Genomic DNA, 22978 nt, shown 5'->3' with positions numbered 1-22978 from the left:
TTCGAATGTACAAACCTTGGTAAAGAATGTGTATGTGACTGTGTTTGAGAGTGAGTGTGAATTATTGCGAAAGAGAATTTACAAAAGATATGCAGATAAAACGAAAACTTTTGTCATATAAACAAATATAGTGAAATATATTTTTGTTCATGAATAACAAGCGTCTGCATTTTTTTCACTCTCACCTGATGAGAAATCGAATACTGCACATAATCGATCGTTGCTAGAAAATCTATTTTTTCCCTTGTAGATATTGTTTTTAAGCAAAATTTTGTCATGCTTGTCCTTTCAGTGTTGGCAATTCGGAAATACTTATCGAATTGTACATGAACATTAACAAGTTTCCCAGAAACTTCAAGACAGAATTTTTACTTGTTCTAGATAATTTTTGATTTTCTCGGATACCCATCCTCCCCACTAAGTCATGCCACAAGGCTTTCGACAACTTTGTGCATCTGACTCTCTTTTATCTATCGTCATTCGACGGGGACGACAAAAAATCGGCCAAGGTGATTAAAGTATTGTAGGGGAATGTGTGTTGCAGCTCACGAACACTCACTTTAGAGAAGCTTTCCCTCGTGGACAGGTGAATAAATGGGACAACCAGCGTTGTTTCTTCATCCCTTTTTATCTCCATGGCGTAGTCCTAAGGAGATTTCTTGTCAGAATGATCAGATCCCCAATTTGGGTAAGTCATGTTGAAGGATTGAAATTAGGTGGGAGGGTGGGGCAGTCCGGTGGCCGGGGGGGGGGGGGGGGCAGTCCGGTGGCCTGGGGGTGGCGTCTCAATATCAAGAGATAGGAACAGAGAGCAGGGAGGGGCATGAAAACGAGAAATGAATAACTCTAACGACATTATACTAAACTACGATATAGATTTATGGACGGAAGTTGATTTGGACGCTTGTTGATAAGATACTAGGTGTCGTTATCCAACGTGTATGTATGAAGAGGTAGATTGATGGTAGAAGAACAGGGTGTGAAATTCTATTGAATAATACAAAGAAAAGAGAATATCTTTCAAGCCCAATTACCGTTAAATGTATATCATGCGATGATAGGGATAGAGGATCCCCACCGTGCTCAGTTTTAGCATGTGTTCATTTCTGCATTTTTTTTTCGATTGACTAGTTCTCGTGTCAGTTACTTACAAGTAATTGACAAAAACTTACAAGTAAATGAGAAGATAAGATAATGCACAAACTTTCTCTTTCTCTTTCGCATTATTGTTTACAATACGCATATCCATTCGAACAATGCAATAATCTATTATGATTAAGGAGTTTGATTTAGATGGTATATTTGGCAAGAGACTGTCCCCTTTGATCTGTTAATGAAAAGGCGTATTACACTGGACAATTCTCTTTCTGTAATCATAAGATATCGGAACACAGAAACCAATTATGTCAATACACTATCATATTTTGTTCTCATTTTATCACACACATAAATGCATGTGAGAAGAATCTTCTGAGCCCCGAGTAATAGTCATTCTCTTTTGTTTATCCTTACTTTTGGTCTTAATTGTACCCGTGCTCCTCATCCTGTTCCCCTTACTAGGCTTTTGTTGGGACCTACACTCAACAAGCTTTGCTTTTTAGTAGGTTCCATCGTATTTCTCTTCGCATCCTTTACTTTGATTGAAAATGACACATCGACCGTTATGTATTACTTTTGTATTCCTATTTCTTCATGTATATATCCAAGCTGGACATTCTGTATTATATTTTGTTATAAACCATGTATTTTCCATCGAGAAATACGAAAATAAATTGGAATTGAAAAAAAGATATTTCATAAACGTACATTATACTCACACATACACAGACGCACACACACATTATATACCTTATACATATATTGTATTGATAGATTCTTAGATGGACAGAAAGATAGATAGATAGACAGATAGATAGATAGATAGATAGATAGATAGATAGATAGATGACACAATGATCTATGAAGATAGGGACACCACTCTCACGATGTTTGTTATGTTTGTTCGGTAATACGTTTCCATATCAATCCTCTTTCTGCTCGCTTTCCTGACTATCAGTATTCACCCGTCGGCAATGTGCTAGGCTCCACCTGCTCTGCTTCTCCATCAATATAGGCAGATGTCAACGCGGTGGTGGGCATTTGTGATTTCATGGCAGCAGCTATTGGTTAGATCTCCCTGGGACTATCAGCGTGTACAGCCCCTGTCGCCAGTGTGTCGGTACATGTGTGCGTGTGTGTGTGTGTGTGTGTGTGTGTGTATGTCTGTCTGTGTTATGTTTTCATGATGTGTCGGTTCATGTGTGCGTGCGTGTGTATGTATGTGTGTATGTCTGTCTGTGTTATGTTTTCATGATTTTTTTTTTTAATTTAGCATTATTAGAAGTTCTGAGTTCCAAACAGGATTACTGAGACGAAGTGGTAGGTTGTTATTCCGTATTTTCTAGACAAATGATAAAAATTCCGATAAGGATGATATCTGTGCATTCTACCATATCTCTCCTTTGAAGATTTTCTTTTCTGTCAATACTTCAATCTTTCTTTTAAAAAAAAAAATCAATTTTCAGATTCTGTGAAATACATAAACCTGTAACCTACACAAGATTGCTGATAGCTTCAGACAAGTCAGTGTGTGAAAAAGATTTATTTTCTTTATTTTCAATTGTAACACTTTCTTTCCTCTATTTTCCGTGAAACAGCAAAAGATGTTGAGAATTAGGAAGTAATACTATCATTATTCTCATCATCTTTAATGAAGTAGAAGATGAGAACATTCACTGGAATATTTGCTTGGCTGTCTAGCTGTTGAAGAGTTCTGTCTTGTATTTGGTACACTTACCTCATCTAAATTGTTGTGTCTATACGTAATTGATTCAGCCCTTTCAGGGCTGAAATCTATTCTTTCTCTATTCTATATATATATGCAGATAATCTATACTTTCTCTATTCCATATATATATATGCAGATAATCTATAGTGAATGTACCCTTTACTTGGCACTTTGATGAGTTTCAGACTTTTTACAACCGCAAATATCATGGCATGTGATTTTATCTTCAGTTGACAAAGATGACGTGTTCAAACATACCCAAACTCGATGACAGTCAACACAAGACACTTCCTTACAGTTTACAGGAGCTTTTTACAACATCAACGTATTTACCTAGAGTGTAGAAATTTTGAAAATCGAATGTTGAACAGAACTGAATATGGTTATAGGAGTGTCTTTATAGTTAAACTCATTCATTCAGATTATCACGCTGAAAGGCGATTGTGAATGGGTGGTGTTGTGATTGTGCTTGTCCGCAGGCAGTGACGATTTCTTATGCTCTCGATGGAAGATGACGCAACAGAAGAATTTCTTGCGTGATCTCGTCTCAACAATTTCAATAAACAATTATTACATTCTTCTCAAGTAGAAAGTTTTATGGGACATTAAAAACACGGTTGCTCCTTTCAAGAGGAAATAGCATCAATGATGCTTGAGACATATGTTATTCAATAGTTACATTATACAACAGCATCCAATCCGAAAGTACTCCTCTATATATTTCCCTTTTCCTCTCTCGGTTCCCTCTCTTTCTCTGTATAAATTCGCTGTTATTTCTCGAATCGCGACAAGACTAATGACTTCTCCTCCCTTACACACATCCGACTCTCGTTTTCTCCCCGCTCCTAATCACTGTAATGGCCCATGATTTCTGACACCCCTCAAGCAACATTTCAAATACCACGATTTTTTTCTCGTGAGATTAGTAAGACGTATCGTGGAGACGTAAGACCGGAAAAGGGGTCACCATCAAATTTTGTCTTTTCTGTCTGCCAAGTTTAATCGAAACCATTTTTAATTTCTATCTGTGAAATAAAAGGAAATTATTTGTCATTCCACAAGTACTCAACTCACACATGGCCACTTTTATGAGAGACATGTTCGCAGATAGGCAGAACACTCAGCATACGTCTTTACCACGCATGCGCGGAGTTGAATCACAAGGCGGATGCGGCTGCTCAGTAGTGAATCTCGGGTTGTGAGCATGGTGAGGGAGCATTCCGCATAGACGGAGCAGATTAGGAAAGAAAAGAAACTAACTGAAAATTAATTGTCTTATCTTGGGATACTGGACCCGATAGTCGCTTCATGCTTTGAAATGATCCAAAATGATTTTGTATAATGTTTATCTTCCAGCTCTATGCTTGAGAAATGTAGCAGAATAGTAACGATGACGAAACTTACGTCTATGCTCAGAACAGAAGATAGTTGGTCTAAGGAAACTGGATGACAACTGCAAGACCGGGGAGTTGGTGGCGTATAGTCTCTCGTCATCAACCCCCCCCCCCCACCCCTTTCCCCCCTAAAGCACTGAAAGCAGGTCATTTCCTAAACGTCATCATGCAGATGATTAAATGACTCGCGATTTCTCGTTTATATGCATGCCTTGGCACCGGACTAAGATGGCGAAACATTCGTCTAAAGCCTCGACGCTGTCTGGGTGATAATCTCTTTCCCCCTTTCTTTGGTGGCTCCAGGAGAATAGGAAACTTGGTGAAGTGTCAGGCGGCTTGAAATCATGCGTAGCGGTCGAACTGAGGATTTGTTTACCAAACAACTCGGACTCATCAAACGGGTCGTTGATTCCAATATGATAGGCGTAAAGACTACCAACGATTCAAGTTTAGGTTTCTCAATGATAACAGAGACCCTGCTCTTTGTTGCTAAACCTATTCCACATAGGTTCCGACGCACTTGACTGGTGTAGGCTTACTCTGGTATAAAAGCTCGTAAGCAAGAATGCACACAAATTGGTCACATGCGCACCACAACTCATCGTTAGTATAGCAGGAAGATCATGACTTTGAATAATATTCATAGAAACAATTTGGAAAAAGTGAAACGGTACTAAGTCATGATGTCATGATAAACCTAGTTTCGCAACAGTGAAAGAAAGGTATTAAACAGAGAATCAGTAGGTAAGATGCTCCTACGTACCAAAACATTTTTCTTTTAATGAAAATCAAGCTGCAACAATACATTTTTCAAAAGACAAAAAGTAATATCTTTCTGTTATTGCTTTAGTCGAGCCAGCCAAGTTAGCTTTCAAATTTGTTCTCTTTCAATTCACTCTGGCACCTGAGCACATCTTTGCACCCTTGTTGGTTGACGATGAAAGTCTGGTGGAGTCTTAGTCTCTCACCAAGGCTTCATCCGCTCTTTCTCGTAATTAGAGGTAAACAAGGTGACAGACTAGAAACTCAACCCAAACAGATTACACGTCAAGCTTGGAGATGCCTGAAGCGCCTAGCGGGCAGGAAAACATTTAATCTCGGCAATGTTTGCAGACAGGCATGCTTTGGCATTAGGGTATAGCCGAAATATTTCCCAGCTATGACGAAATGAAAGAAAGAAAATGTAAAAGGTTCGTCTTGGGAGAATGGCCCCCGGCCATTTCGAGTCTGAGGAATGCGATGTCATGATTTTCATTTTGATTTTATCGATCTTGCCCCTAGTGTGTCTTTCGATCGTTTTTCACAGAGTTCTTTTCAGTTAATCTTTTTTTTTCCTTTCATAACTTTTAAGAGCTCAAGGAATGCTGGTTATTTTTTAATCTTGACTTCGACCTGCTTTCCCCATCGATGATAGGAAAACAATATCAACAAGAGTTTCCTCCTGCCTAAAATGATAAGAATCTACAATATTTGATGTCTTCCCGTAGCAAATAAAAAAAAAATCAAGACCTAAAACTTCATTTAGCTGCACTGTGTGTGCTGTTCAAGGCTTTTCTACCGGTTGACGTATGACCCAGATGTGGCTGTATATATAAACTACACTACGTTATAAATAGTAGTCATTCCTTATACATGTAACGATAAAGGATGCATAAGCCCCTGGTATGCTAAATTCACGTAGATTCTTGTGGACCGGCGGGTATCATTATAGGACCGAAAAACATAAAAACAGAAAAAGAAAACGCTACATAGTAAAAAAAAAAATCTTTTGAAGGACTATAATGTAAGTAGAATTATAATGTCCTTTACCGTCTCAATATTGATATAGTAACATTCAATCTATAGCTGGAAGAAGCAAATCAGTTGAGAAACCAGTGTGTGTGAACAAGCCATACCATTCAGCTAACTACTGACATACTGACACAACTTTATGAGTCGAAGTGGATCAGAAACAGTTAATCTCGTTAGTAACTGAGTCTAACGTCGCGCACTCACTGGCAGCAGGAAGGTGAAAAAGCAAATATTCCGCCAAAGTCACATGACAGACACGTGACCCTTCACTCAAGGTACCCGGATGTTTTTATTTCAATCATTAAATGCAACGAGACTGTCATACGTTTTTGTTTCTCTTCATTTATTGCCGCTGTGTTCTACGATCTGCCGATCTGATTACAATGCTTTTGCAGGGAGTAATATTCCCGTAAGGGTTAATTCTTCTCATCACTTCTCTGCGGTAGACCGGCAGAGCTTACATAAAGAAAAATATGACCAGGTGAAGTCGATGTTTGTTTGTTTGTGGGTTTTTTTTACCACATGATTGTCGTGTTTCATGAATTTTACATTATGTTCAATGGAGTTGTTCTCTCCCTGGTTATCCAGTGAGGGTGGATCTGAGCCGTCTGCTCTGGTTTTGGTTTCAGTGTAATCTTAAGCCATCTGGTGCGCGGAGGACTTGTACACGGGTTACATCCGATCCAATGATTCATTTTGCCATTTTGAAAGGGAAGATCTGCAGTAAACTTCAAAAGATAATGTTTCTTATTGTTTTGCAACACGTGTGTTTGTTTTTATTTCTATGATGCTTCTCCATGTGTAACATTGATATGATGCCATCGATCAAAATCCGACTATAACGACAAACAACACCTGTTTTGCTAATCCTCATGGATTATATGCATTTCGCTGCTATCTAACGAAAAAGAAAGAAAACATATTGATTCATTTTTTCTCTGCCGAGCCCCATTTCATAAAAAGTTTTATGATGGCAAGTCATGCTGGAATAGCAATTGTCATGGTAACGACAAGAATCCAGATTCCTGATTAGCTGTTGCCACGGGAAGTTGCCATTCCAGCGAGAGTTACTATCCTAACATCTTTTATGAAACAGGGCCCTGATCAGAGCTACAATGAATCAATATCCTTGAACGAAGCGAGAGTGATTTTTAACAACTGGTCGTCAGAGTATGCCATTCGATTGGCGGTTACTTACTATGGAGAGGAATAGGGATTCATAATCAACATATCAGTGACAAAAATAAAAACACAAGATAAGAGATAATGTCTATCACACCATAGGCTTCTTTGTGGCCTTTCGATAAGGAAAGAAAATCAGTCATTGTTTATTGAATGTTCGTTCACGTCTTGTGACCTAACCAGTCAAAAAAATTAAGACTGATTGTCAATGTGCCATCCCAAACGAGTCATTTTAAATCATCCTCACGGAGTCTCACCTTAATAATGCTCATCAGGCAAAAGATGTATCCATTTTGTCTTTATTCAAGAATCATGTTATTCAACAAATTCTGTTTCGATGTCGTCGCTCTGTTTTATTTGTTCTATATTGAAGTACGATTTCAGGCATTGTTAAGCAATATTCACATCATAAAAAAGCTGGGACTTTCATCCAGAAGGAACCTAATTACCTGCTATGACTAGAGTTTAGCATCTTTTCACCAAATAATAATATTTTAAGCAACTACACTATGGAAGCTAAGTAAAGTGTTGATATCAACTCACTGCTTTCTGTTATATACCATTTGCCGTCATTAAGAGGACAACACAGCAGAAGTGGGTCTTTCTATTAAATAGACACAATGAAATATGGAGAAAATGTTATTGGTGACTGTAAGACATGTGATGTCTTTTTTATGATTTGTTTTTAATCTCTGTTCCCATTTTTCTGAAATCTCTACCATTTTTTCTTCGTTTGATATCCTCTTAGTATTTGCTGTATATGTCGCAATGAACAAAAATGACTTCACTGGTTTACAATTATGCTATACTTGTGAAGTTCTAGTTGTAAATTGGAACAACCTGATCCGTTGCATTGCCAAAGATTTTGTCAATGCCACGATTAGGGCAATGACTATAATCATTACTAAATGCCTATCTCTCTTTCTCTATGTAAATCTATTTATCGTGCATGTCTTTTCGGATCTCAGGACATTGTACTCTTTGAGAAGATATATAGTTCAATAATAACTGATTAAAGCGAATAATGAGCCGTATCTCATGAAGGTAGGCTAGTGATCTCCCACTTACCAAGGCGAGATGTACACTTCGTGGCAGGTTTGTCACCGCTGAAATGAGCACTTCATATGTCCAGCGTATTTCCACCTCAGTGACACTTAAGGCAATGACGTCAAGGAGCAAGCTTCCACACAGGAACAAAAAGTAATAAGAAAAGAAGTAATGCCCAGAAACATTGACGTATTCCTGTCAGGTCTAGTGATGCAGTAGAACGAATTTTATCACAGAGACATATACACTTGAACATCACTGTCCGTACATATACTTGGTAAGGCATTACTCTTTACTATCAATAGACAGAGAGTAATAGTTTAGCCAACATGGAGTACAGCAGTGACTCTTCAGCATCTCCTGTTCATTTTCTTCTTATTCCTTTCATTTTTAACTTGCACACCTCCCAAAGTCTGTCATGATCATCTTGTCTAGACCAAGATCTCTCATCTTCCACTCACATCACTAATCCTGGATCTCTTCTTTGTGTGCTTGTTATAGCAGCATCGCTAGTAATATTTTAGAACGAGAGAGATGATGAGTGAGATATCTTCCATAGACTTCTACCCTTCATTAGATTGTTTGCAAGAAATCAATATTACTCCAGTTCATTTCATTAGGCAAAGTCAGTTTCGTCTATTCCTTATCTACCACACTCACGGATTTCCATTTTTCTTTTTTTATACAAATCCCCCCCCCCCCACCAAAATAAAGTAATCTCCTTGGGGATGTGGTTTGTGTTAAAAATCTTTCCTCCTTGAGTTGTTCTTTTTTTTTAAAGCTGTCTTACCTTTTTAATCTTTACCGGAGTAGTCAAGTACCTCAGGATTAAGACCACAGATTATGTTCTCCGTCGCATCCAGAACGTAAGCCAAATAAACAGTACATATTTCAACTCGCAAGAGAAACTGCGCCCATCGTAAGCGGTTGGTAAGGTGAATACAGCTCGAAACGAGTATCATATCAGTCACTTTCGTTTCTGTAATCCTTTCGATGGAGTTAAAAGGTCTAGCTAATCCTTCCTCATACGTCTTAATTTTCTGTTAACCCTCTACACGTTGCTCAGGTGTACGGTGCTTATTTGCTCAGTTAAATGTAGAGATAACAAATAAGTTTTACATAGCATGTCATGACGTCATAGCCCGGCCCTATTATGAGCTGAAGTCTCCAAGCTATGGGACTCTTTTGTATTCTCTTGATTTTAGGGGAAAACGGCAAATATTTTAGATGTGTTTTAGTACAATACCTATCCATGTGTCAATACTTTCCTCATAATGACACTGATCTGTTGCAGGCTCGGGTGTACATTTCGATTAAGGAATTGCCACACACGCAATGAAATCAAATTCAGTTAATTACATTGAAACAGGATGCTTTAGCTAACAAAAACAACAACAAAGCTTCCGTGAATTGTTGCTCCTGACCGTAAATGTACAATAATTTAGGGTATGCTTGCTTTGTTTCCTTCGGAAAACTCTGCTGGTCAGCTACCCAGTCTGATATTGTTATCGGTCTCAAGCATGAACGGGCCGCCCGTTTGATACTTACTGGATTTGAATCGGTCCTGACTCTTACCTCCATGGAATATAGTACCAAACGGAAATAAATGTTTTGCTCCTAACTATAGAAGGCTTTCATAATAACCCACAGATATGGCAACAGCTATTCTACTTGGAGCATGGGCAAGGGAGTCTACATGTCTGACGAGCTTCCGTTGATATCTGAGCCAGCTTATGGTCATTCTTAAGGGGACGATTTGAACGTGATTAACACGGGTGTTGCAGTATTTTTTCTTTCAACAACATACGGTGATTCGATGGAAATGAACGAGACTCAAACATGATTTATGTCTTTGGGTTCTAGTTGAGTTTGCCCATAGAAGCGAATGTGTTGAAATTTAAATTTTAATACCAAGGATAGATAATCAAAAGTAGATCTAAAATATTAACATAAACAAATCATAAAGCATAACCAAATACATAAAGCACGATTTCCTTTTTTTTCACATGTGATGCTAAGAATTCGTGGCTGAAATTCTAAAATCATTAAAGAAAGGAAACAAATACAACGGATAAGCAATAAGATGTGAGCCTCTAAATCACTCCGTCAAAAAATAAGGAGTGTCGATTACGAATCATTGCCCACGTATCGCGTAAAAGGAAATTACTATCATCAGCATGGCATGGTAATTAACCATGGTCAAGTTCAACATTCTTACATATAGGTACTGTAGTTAAATTGGCCTTTATCTAACGAATATAACTTCGAGGTATTCAAAATTGCCTGTACGTCTAGATATTCGTGATTACTGGGCGTACGTTGATAAGGTCCATCGTGTCAGCTGAACTAAGTGAAGTTCACACGTTTCCCACTACGCTGCATGACCACACATCATTCTATCGTCGCATGAATAACTGCCAACACCTTCAGTGTACGCCACTGTTATATGAAAACGAAACCAGCACTTGTTAGCTTCTTCACTTTTCTGTTGAGAGGCGATAAGTAGTTAGGCAGTAGGTGATGTTCGTCTCCTCCCTTGCCGAGGTCGACGGTGACGAGGCATCTGTTTTCTCCCGTCCTGCCCTGAGCTTGGCTTTGACATGTCGGCTGCTCGCCGCCACATCAAAGAGCTCTGAAGAAGACGGAGTACAGGCTTCAAAAGGCCCACTGTCCTGACCCTATTTATCCGAGGAAGCAGGAAAGACTCCATCCAGAGCTACAACAGGTGTTCAAGCGATTTTCTCCTATTTACACAGGCCAGCATCGCATGAGTCGCCCTCAGGACTCTTCGCCCAACCACATCACGTGACTCTACTGGGCTAGCTCCAATAAAGACTTACTGTATTTACTACTCTAATCGTAGTCATGTACTTAAAGGCATTATTTACCATAATTTTGCAGTAGAAACAAAATCCCAGCTTTAGTGCTTCAAAATTGTTGTATGATCATGATAATGTGAGTCAGGGATAGAACCAACCAAATGCAAAAATGTTATTCAGTATAATCAATGTTAGGTACTACTAAATATACAAAAATGTGAACGACAGTTATAATAAAATTAGAACAAACCGTCAACATTCATGGTTTATTGAGGAAAAATAATGGTGATATCTCCTGATTTGGATTGTATTCTTCATAATATGGTAGGATGTTTGGTGATACAACTGACCTACACTTATGCATTGAATGTGATAACTTTGAACATTTTTGAAATCACTGCTCCCAATGGTAAACAGTACCTTTAAAGTTATCTCTCAGCACACTTCGATAGTAAATCCTGATAATAAAATACATAGGGTTTTTTTTTTTACAGCCTCCACATCAGCTCCATGCGGGACGATCGCGGAAAGACATCAACCGATTTGAACAGATAATTTGAATTTAGTAATTCACTTCAGGTTGTTTTCACTGCATCGCTTCCTCTGTACTATAGTTTCCATACCATATTGGCAAAAAAAAGGGGGGAAAATATCAAGATCTTGGCATCATATTTAATAGCCGTGACTGACAGTGCTTTAAATTTTCAGATCTATGACGTCATAAAGCTAAGGTCAAAACAGCGTTTTGCCAGGGAGGTGAGAGGACTTCCTTGGCCTTGCTTTTATGTATCACTGAATTGTATTTAGTGCCAGTGGGATGAATGTCACGATAGTCTCTCAAATTTGGATCCTAGTTTAATCTGCATTGATAATCCGTTCATCAGGTTTATGCCGATTTCAATTTATTAAACCGGTAAGGATATTGAACCATGAAAATAGTAAGTACGCCTCACAGAATCTTATGACTCATCTAAAGCTACATATATTTACCGTTTCTTTTCTAGATTTATAACAGTGATAGTAGACGAGTAGAATACTGGTCGTAGAAAGCTAATGGGAGCACTTTTGTTTCTTATCCATCATTCATGGATGCCAGGCAACATATACCGATAGACAGTAATGAAGATTGAGATACGTCTTTTTTGGGGTGAGGAGGTTAATGATCGTGGGTGTTTGCGATGTGGGCGTCTGCTGGTAATCAGCAGAACCGGAAGTGATGGTCACCATCATGAATCGCCTATCTTCTACGTCTGGTGTTCAAGGCTCACTGAATATTACAAGAGGCAGCAGTAGATGATATCAGCCCCGAATAGATTCATAAAATACTCCCTAGAGTAACTATACTCGACTCTCAATGATTTATACACGAATCACTCTCCTTGTGCGTCCATAAACATTCTTTCTTCATTTCTCCCCAAGGCTATTCAATATCGAGCTCTTTCCTTTGGCAAACAGACCACGTTGGTTAGATATTTTGACTTTTTATTACTCAGTGACATTGCAGATAACAGTTTCGTCTTCCTAGTTTGCTGTAATTAATAATGTTCGAAGTGCTAATTTGTGGGTAGTAACATTTCTACTATTCTCTAAGCTACTCCACGGCGTTGTTACGAGAGTACTAGTGTGTAGATCGTGTTCGTCATTCCTTCCATAATCAGCATGTCATATCGATCAGTCGTCTAATTATAATGACGACTTTATTTGCTTCAAAGGAAGGAAGCATCCAGTGAAACATACAGCTCAAAGGTCAATGCAAAGTGCTGATAGTTCAAAACTCTTTCTCGCCACAATTATTGCAATATCCATTATCGTTATCGGCTGTCAGTGAGTGTCACATTCTTCATTCCCTTCAAATGAACATCTCAATCATTTGTCATTGTCTCATGATTTCTTTGTTTACTTTCTAGTGTTTCAAGTTGTTTGCCTGTCTCAATCGGAAACAATGTTTTTTTTTTTTCTTAGATTATACAAATTACCTAAACTCCGCTCAAAGCTAACTCCTTAGTAACTATTTTTTTTTTTGTATAATGTTTTGGGCATGATTTGACTTCATGCAGTAATCTCTTCTTAACTTCCTTGTATATATAATATCTGACTCATTTTTTACTATCAAAGTTTTTCTTTTCAAAATTATTTCATTTCTGACATTCTGCTTTTTCAGTCCGTGCGGACATGCACTCTCCCATCATTTGAGTTGTCATCACATCAAAAGTCCTGATTTCCTTGAAAGTGATTTGACTTCCCTCAAGAATGCCTCTTTCTGCTCGTTTCCCCTTTTACTCTTCTTTTCTCGCTCTTCATATTCCTTTATTTAAATTGTTATTTCTTTTCTTATCTGATAACACATCTTCCCTACACTGAGTGTCGCCTCCACAAGTCTTCACGGACAGCTGTCTAGATGTCTACCCCGAACAAGCCGCTACGCTCCTCGCCAGCAGCAGGCCTTGATTGTATGATGACAGGGCGAACATTTTTCTAATCAAATAAAGCTTCTGTAGGGGTCCCACGAGGGCCATGGCAGTGAAGCCGCTATTTGCCATTTCTACATTAGCGAGTGGAGTGGTCCCCTTGATGGACACTCATAGCGAGATAAAATAGAGGCATCCCGGGGGCTTTCTTGGCCTTTCTTCCTTCTCATTTGATCTTCTTCAAGGATAATGATGGACAATATTTAAGCCATGCATAATTGCCGGATAAGCATACAAATAAAACGCCTCCAGGGTTTGTCTTATGTTCACTCGCAAACCATAATGTGTATTCGAGGTGTTGAAAAATCGATGTAAAGGGTCCGTAGCATAATTTAAGAGGCAAGTTATTTTCATTTGAGTTAGACCTTTGCGCCCTTTGACTTTTTTTCATGACCTTCACTTCAGAAACACCAAAGCCTCTTAACGTATTACTTATATCCTTTTGACAAAATTGTTTGTAGAATGAAAGTATGAATATCACAACGAATATCATCTTATTCCTATTTCTAACATAATGGAAAAACAGTTTAATCTTAAATAAATTCAATAGCTGACGCGACGTGTCTAAATGTACATTCTTAGCGAACTATTTAACCGGCATCGTTTATATATATATATATATATATATATATATATATATATATATGTATGTATAAGATGTGTTCTTCATTCGACGAGAAAGGTAATACTCATAGGACATGTTATGCATCTAACCTCCAGAAATGCATCGTAAAATACTAAAATAGATCTCTTTATGATCGCTTGCTTTGTGAAGATTGTCAAACATGAATGTTAATTTTCCTTATCTTCATAAGATATGAACTCATTTTAATTACACTGCAATGAGCTACAACTTTTGTCAGAGTGATTACACGTCATACACACTTCACTTAGAAGAACTAACCTTTACTCATCATAAAAGGCGTTTCCTCAGAAAATGTGGTTTATTTTACAAACTGATTTAAACTTCTTTAAAACACATGATAGTGTATATGTGAGGTAGTAGATAAAATCAATATACACGTATCTCAATATACTTTACATGAATAAAGTGTTTATACCAAAGGATTAATATTTCGTCTACTTCCGAGTTTGGTAATGTGCCTGCAAGGTATACTGAAACAAAGCTCGGCCTGGTAAATATGCTGTCAAAAACAACAGAACAAAAGAAAAACAAGAAAGAAGTTGTAGATTCTCATTAAGCCATTACACATCTGCCATAACTATTGCTGTTATACTGCGTCAATTAACACACGAACTACATTTCACTGGCAAACGCACTATGAGTTTGATAAATGGATGATTGCCCTGAGTCATTATAATGCCTACATATTCATGACAAAAGTGACTTCGCGTTTGACGTGTTCTTGGTTTGATGTGATCATGTTGGTATGAGTTTGACTTTATAGCATTGCGTGGGTGAATATCGACTGGTATATGAGCCATTCCTAATGTACTCTTTACTCTTCGATGTACAACGAGAAGAGAGATGATTCTTGTTATTAAACATACTTTCAATACTCTATATAAACATTTGTGGGGATACTCATAATCAGGAAACTAGTGAAAGTTTACTTCTTAGTTTTTATCTCATGTACCATGAAAGAAAGCTATATGGGATAAAAGATGCTAGTCTTCATTCGTTGATCACTCTGCCGTAACCCGGCGTGTGCCAAGACTGCCCCTCACAATTGGTTCGGTCAAATAGAGTGACGCCTTTCTGCTAGCTTCGGTCGCCCCTCATCCCAAGGGTTGACAACTTTCTTGTTTGTCCTGTGTTTGCGGGCATTCATTGCCACGAGCAAGCATAGTGACCTTCAAATAGAGAATGGTTCGAGTTTACCTGGGAGGGATCATGGTTATTCTCTCGGGTAAAATTACGAGACTACAAGAAGCCTAGGCACACACGGCCACGGCGAGTCTCGCAGCATAAATTACTGGAGTAATAACATGGCGCTCTCCACCGCCTACAGATTGGAGATAAACCCACGTGTGAAGTGCACTGTCAACATGTAGCCATCTGGTCTGGGGCGTTCATATCAGAAACAAACTTCCCAATAAAACAGTATCGGTGCCTTGACTTTCTTGTAAATGTAAAACTGCTCTCATAGGGTTCTGAATCATCATACCACAACTTCAGGCTCAAACAAGTAGGAAAAACAAACAAAAAAGTATTTTAATGAATGTTTTGCGTTTGTGCAACTTTGTTGACAAGAAATGTGTATCTGCTCAGAAATTGTGTCTGTAGTACTCTTTTGGCATGTATCAATAGCTACGCTAAAGCAAACTTCGACTTCGATTTCGTCACATTTAAGATAGTATGTAATACAGCTTGCTTGGGATATCTATGTGAAGAGAGATGAGTCAAAGCACTGTATAGATTTAAGAAGTCGTAAAGTGTTCTTCGTTTTTCCTTGGTCTCATTCAGTGGGAATAGACGGACAATTATTTTCCAATGTATTTTTTTACAAGCAATGGATTCGAATTACTTAAATTACTCATTCGAATTATTTCAAAGGACGGTTGATATTCATGTTATGCACTCTATACGAATCCTGCCATAGTAACAAAACAAAGTATATGTGTCAGTTCGACCACTCTGAGCAGTGCAAAGCAATCCCTTATCTGTCTCGCTGAGTCTGGGATCCTTTACCAAAAGCCATTATCATTAATTACTTTTAGTATAATCCATTTTCTATGCACTAAACGCCTTCTGGTGTGGTGTATACCCATGTCTGTCTTTTTGATCTAATTCTCCCTGTCTGAACGTGGCATTAGACCCTTCACACGCCACTGTTCTCCATTTCATACCACACTTACTGGGTGGTGAAAAGGGGGAATCCAATACGTTCATGGAGTGTGGTTTAGTAAGCATGCTTCACTAAAATACAGCACAGTCTAGTTTACAACCCATTAGGAGTACCTATACAACGGCACAGGGGTTAAATATCACGCCGAACGCTTTTGAAAGTGGTTACTGGTACTCAAATCGTAGTCACGTTGTGCCCATACCGGTTACACGTGTATTTGGAAAGGATAAGTTTTGAGTGGTTATTCCCAGGTTTACTTGACTCAGTGTAAAGAATTGAAAAACAGTGTATAATTAGTACTATATAAGAAAAGAAATTCTGTTCGATGTAAATTTGACAAAAACCACACCAAATTCGCAACGACTTTTTACATTCTGGCTTGAAGAGTCACATAAAACAATAGGAGTAGAGAGAATTCCATAAACTATGTTTACTTCCGATGAGAGGCTGTGTTTTTCCTGTTTAAACAAACAAACAAACAAACAAACAAACAAACAAACAAACAAACAAACAAAAGAATATTACCAGCGTTCAGGTAAACATCCATGCTAACAGGGGTTGCACAAAAAATTTTTCTTGCAAACTTTCGATACATAAAAACTTCACACAATACTTATTTTTCTTAGGCATTTTGATATCATACAAAATAACACCACACATGCCAACAAGCGCACGAGAAATTCCAATGATCTACGATTGTCTTTGCTCTTTTATTTTGCAGTGAAAATTCCCAGCAGTGCAAAAGTAATTCTACAAGCTTCAATGATAAAGAGACTCTGTGCAAGCTCTTGAAATAGTTAATGGTGAACAAGTTGAGGTAGAAAGAAGAGAAGAGAGACAAGAATTGCAGCATAGAGTCTCAAGAAATGACAAATCGACAGACATCCATTAATATCTTATATGCATGATTGGAATAGAGCTAATGATGGGGACAGGCAGGGGAATGGAGGCCTGCCAAGAGATAGGAAAGAAAGAACAACAAACGGAGATAGTGTGATGGGTATGGGAATAAACAGACATGTCAAGGTCTTCGAAAGATGGACATAAAGGAGAGAGAGAGAGACAAAAAGTGTTTGTGTGCGTGTGTGTGAGTGCTGGTTCGTATGAGGGAGCAAGAAAACTAGAGAGGGGGAACTAGGCATTAATGATGATGGAAAGTTGTTCAACAAATTAATTGTCCATATGGTGTGGTACTCACCACAATCGAAAACCTCGCATCTCACCTGTACGAGTTCGTTTAAGCCATAATCATCAATTGGTCTGTGTCTTGGTTCTGGTAAAACTGAATCCTCCATTACTTGGCCACGTCAGCCTTGTCAGGTGACTTCACCATCAACCTACTTTGCTCTAGAACGATCCACTTTGTTTGGGCTTATAACACGTGTTGAGATGATCATGAAATCTTACAGTCAGTGGCTGCAGTTAACTCTTTTATGAATCACGTGATTACGTTATTTTTCTCTTCGAGTATACAAAATCAGACAAGCATTGAGAGTATTAAGGGCTCCAAGCGATAAGCAAAACAAAACAAAGAAAATGAGGATGTACTTAAGATGTTTTTCAGAATCTGTTCTCTTTTTTTAAGTTAATTTTCCAGTACTATTGTTTGGTGTTCATTCAGACTGTCACTTGCCGTAAACCACTTGTTCCCTCTGTTGATATATGTTTGAAGGGTAGGAAATTCAGGCTTGGGTTGATCCCTCGTGGTGTGTCACAAACACTCAGTGACGCCACTGACTGTAGCATCCCGTCGGACAACCAGCCTTCAGCTTCGATAAGTGTCTCTTAGCCTCTCATGGTTTTATCTCCTTTTCCTTTCCTCCTCGTGATAGTTTATTTCACTGAATCAAATGATATACTAAATTTAGGTGTTAGAATTGATTGACTAATGCCTCTTACCATTTCACATTTAAAGCACCATAATCAGCTTACCATGTCTACGTAAGTAAATGTTTTTATCTCAAGGGGCTGAGCTGTTTTTAGAAGAACACATAATCACACCCCAAACAATTTGACAATGTTTTTATTTCTGTAATTTCGTTGGAACGCTTTAAAAAAAACATTACTGGCAGATCTTTGTATAAAAATACTTGTTTACTTGAGAGGGGAAACCAGCATGTTTGGTATTTTAGAGTCGAATACTGAATAACAATTCTAACATAGGTTCCCCATAGGCAAGCGCACAAACGCGCAAATATCCTCAAACCACACAAAAATATTTTCCAGTTCCCTTGTATGCTTTACTTTCTTTCTGGCTGATCTTTTTGTAATTGTCTTCATAGGATGACCTATTTTAGCTCTTCCTGCATGATTCAAAAAAGTGAGAAGGTTTCAGTCGCTAGAGTGAATTACAAAGACGCAATGGACATACTATCCTTTGTTACTCAGTAGACATACTGTCTATCTTACTGGAAATTTAAGAAGTGTGCTTTTTAAACTGATACCAACCGGAGAAGCTATCTCGAACCGAGAGATATTGACCAATGGTTTAAAACTGAGCCCTTAATATCTAAGGCTCATATATGGGGTAATCCACCTAAAATGATTATCATGTTAAAGAGAGGAAGCAGTACATCAATGATGATATCAGTTGAGGGTTTGGAAAGGTGGAACAGTTACAAAACTAGAAAAATACTACAGCTGCTATGGCTTCGCATGTATCAACACAGTGTCGTACGCACTGTCCTTGAATGAGGAACACGTTTATTCAAAAATCTCCTAAATCATCTAAAATTGTCACTAGAGTTCAACTTAAATAAGTGACCCTAAGTGACAACAGAGAGATTATCAGACTTTAAGAGAAACACATTAATCTATACTGCCCAGATTATACAGGGAAAGGGTAGACAACGAAAGCCGCTGCAGCGAAGGAGAAAAAAATACATCATAAAAATGTGTGAAATGTGTGAAAAAAGTATAAATGACAATAAAGTCTAATCTCCTTAAAGAAAGTGCTCGTCCATGTTAAACTTCAGTGTGATAAAGAGGAAGTCAAGAAAAAGAAAACGAGGAATACTGCAAGTAGCTTTGAAACTCAGTGCCATCCAACACTGCCCAATGATGGGAAAGGAAGTTAAAAAAAAAGAAGTAGAAAGAAATGATCGTGTATGATAAGTCTCCCTGTCTAGATATCATACATGAAATAGAATTTCAAGACAGTTGTTAAATTCCATGTGTGTTCTTGTTCAGCCACGTTGAGATGAATCACCACAGAACAAACTGTAATCTGGTAATGAAATACCAACGATTTGATCATCTTGCCCTAACCTTCTGCATTTTGCCCGCAGATTAGCACAGGAAGAACCAGCGATATAAAAGATTCATGTTCATGCTTGACTATTCATTTTTGTTTTTCGGCAGGTGGCATATTCAATATGGACGGTACGAGAAGTAAAGAAGAGGCGGCCTTCAGATTTGCTATTGAGAGGACAAACGCTGAAATTCGAGGCGATCCCTCGGTGAATAAAACTCTTCTGACTCCTGAGACACAAAACATCCGGGGGAATGACACCTTTGAGACCACTAAGAAAGGTGAGTAACCTAACGCGTATTCATCGCTTTCCCTTCTTCCCCCTTCCAGGCTGCCAGCTTCTCTAACTTTAGACCGCCATTGCTCCTCGCTTCGTTAGCTTACAACAAAAGTCTGTAAAACCCTATCTATAGCACTAAGCTCTATAAATCATTCCCATTATTTGACATACACGATAAAAGGACAGAGGATTAGCTGTGCTTAATTACAATGCATCATGTATGCACACATATGGTATGGATGTAACAGACCGACAAGTCAAGACTTAAAATTGACGATAATTCGCCATTATCCATCCTATTTCATTCCAAATGCGCAGACAAAATAAAAGAGTATACATTTGTACTTTGTAGCTATCGCCATTTACCTTAAACACCTTGAGAAAATTAAATGAAGCATTTAAAGAACATAATTGGTAACTCAATTACTGTTTCCAAGTCATCCAGTTTAGCTTTCTGATTTGTTATATATCTGAGCACATTTCATTCCGATTTTAGTGATATGAAGGAGAAACCTTGTTGAAGCAAGAAATGAAGGGTTACATCGCAAAATGGTCTAAGCGCCATTTTTAAACATTTTAAAGTAAGTCCATTAACAGATAGAGCAAAATAAAACTTTTCTAGTGATACCTCATAACATACCAAGGAGTATTCTTAACGTTATGATTAAAATATCCTATAATTTTCTTTTCATTTTCTTTGTTTATCAACAGCTATAATCTTAAATAACTCAACTTCACGAAAATGGATTAAGATCATTTTGCGATAAAACTTTTCAAATACAGATAATCTTTGAGTCTGTGTGTGTACAATCCTAGAGAAGCACACTATATTTTCAACTCCCTATTGTTAGCTGAGAAAACGATAATGATAGATTGCTTAGAGAAGTGAGACCTGAATGAATCAATCAATTGTAACAGGAAACTTAGTATGAATGGATTTCTGGAAAAATGCCATTTATCACCTATCATAGACATAGACCTGTTCCACTTCTGAACCGAATGAGGACATCAAAAACAAATTGAATTCTAAAATAGTCACCTAATGTCTATTTTTTTTTCTTATACACCAACGGGATGCCTTTGTATTTCAATTCAAATGTATACATTGTGAATTTGGTTTATTGTGGGCTGCACTCAAACTTGAATAAAACAAAAAGAGAAGTGGTTCATATTTTGTGTCACGTCACACAAGCTTGGTGTGCATAATTGATAGGAAGGCAGCACAGAGAACCATAGCTTTTTTCCATACGTGAAGATGGGCTAAGGAACGATCTCTGCGGTCTCGATATGACATTGCGACTTATCGCTCTTCGCTACAGGCAGCGTCAACGTCCTCTCAATGAGAAAAAAAAAACAATAAAAAGGGAAAATATTCCGCGTTGAAATTTTGATGAGGTACTTATTTCAACCGCGGTTATATGGATATCATACTCACCCTCCGACACTGTCAGACGTGAGGTGGGTGTGAAAAAAAAATCGAAACGGTTGAGAGGTACGGAAAGATGTACAAGTATGCAGTAGGATCTTTCTGACCCTTTCCTGTCTACATGGATATATGAACTAATAACGATATATCACGATATGATATAATGCACTCTGCAACGTGTAATCAAACCGACTTTGTATAAGGTTAACATCGATGTAACTTTCGATTTAGTAGTAATTTTAGTTTTCTGAAAAAAGAAAAAAATATGTTAGGTAGATACATCATAAGTGAATTAAAGGCGATTTGATTAGTATGCTCTCTTCCCTCCTCTTCTACCCCCACCCCACCCCAATCCTGTGTCCCTCACTTACCAAAAGTCTCCCATTTTGCCCTTTTCCCGTACCATTTTAACACCTCAGAGATGTTGAAAGATATTGACAGGACTACCAGGCAATGATATGCTTTTTATTATTTACATTATTCTATTCTTTGTTAGCCTCATATGATCTCTTACCCCTTTCCTTCAGAGGTAAGTGCACGTTTGATTGATGAGGTTCCGCCGGGCATCTCTCTCCCTCTCTCTGGCTGACGAAGGGACTCACACACAGGGAAAACAAATAGAAACAGTGAGAGGGAGAGAGAGGGGGGTGGGGGTAGGGCGGACGGGGAGATGTAACGTACTGATGCATTCAGGCTGGATGCAACGACTCACTTCACGGATCTGTATTTTTTCTCTCTTTCTCTCTTTCATTTTGGTCTCCATGTCATCCATCACTTCTGCTTGGATGTTGATCACGGTCCAATTGACACTTGATGCCCTATTTGACTCTCTTATCTTTCTCTGTCTTCAACCTTGTCATGTTTTTCGTCTCTCTTTTCTCTCTGTTGTTTTGCTCGTTTTTATCACGGTTGTGACACGTGTTTCTAAAATCGCCGGACTTAACGACTACTGGTTCATAACGGTCATCAATGCATGAATATTAACATATACATATATATACATTGATATAAATGTATACATAAATATAAACGTATATATCACATACGGTACCTAAAAACACATCTTAAGATGCAGTCCATTAAATTATCAATAAAGGGGACACACAAACACCTCTGACCTTATGTAACCCTACCAAGTCTTCAACCAGAATAATTCGTGTTAACCAGTATTGTTGACTAGCTATCTCCTCTAAGTATCATACCCCACCCCTCAAGGGTGTGACTATTCAGTCAATTTATTACATCTCTTTAAAGTCTGCTTCTTTTGCTCGGAGGTAAAGAAGGTTTTTTGGTCTTTTTGTCGTGGCGTACGTCTCTGGTTCACTTGACCACGCCATAGTCTGCGTTACTAGGATGCATCCAAGTAACAGTTCATCCGGTAGTCTGACCAGGAACTCTGAGATGAAATGTATCCTGCACGTCACAGTACGTCACAATAGATTGCCATGCCATGTCTGGTGGTTCATACATGTCGTCTGCGACGCGATGGATGCCAGCACACTATGTATTATGTAATTGGGGTGCGTCTAGCAAGCTGGGTTGAGGATTACGAGAGAAGGAGGTCCAAGTCTTGGCAGCGGTTGGACCGTTTGGACTTACTCTCAGGTTTTGGTCTAATAGACAGAGGTTTGGAATTCCCCTGTCCAGTCTTACCCACACAGACAGGCTGTTTGTAGAAGTAATG

General features: G+C 38.3%; 1 protein-coding gene across 1 annotated transcript in view; it reads left to right on the top strand.

Annotated features, from left to right (window-relative positions):
* Window positions 1-22978, top strand: part of LOC139740126 (glutamate receptor ionotropic, kainate 2-like) — a 107572-nt gene that overhangs the window by 40774 nt on the left and 43820 nt on the right. The window contains exon 2 of the mRNA XM_071650708.1: window positions 19699-19869. Within this exon, the coding sequence (XP_071506809.1) occupies window positions 19699-19869 (171 nt within the window). The remainder of the gene's footprint in view (window positions 1-19698; window positions 19870-22978) is intronic.

Source organism: Diadema antillarum, unplaced genomic scaffold, assembly GCF_040938485.1.
Source record: "Diadema antillarum isolate AM-2024a unplaced genomic scaffold, OU_Dant_1.0 seq00000836_RagTag, whole genome shotgun sequence".
Lineage (NCBI taxonomy): Eukaryota > Metazoa > Echinodermata > Echinoidea > Diadematoida > Diadematidae > Diadema > Diadema antillarum.
This window is presented reverse-complemented; position numbering and strand designations above follow the sequence as displayed.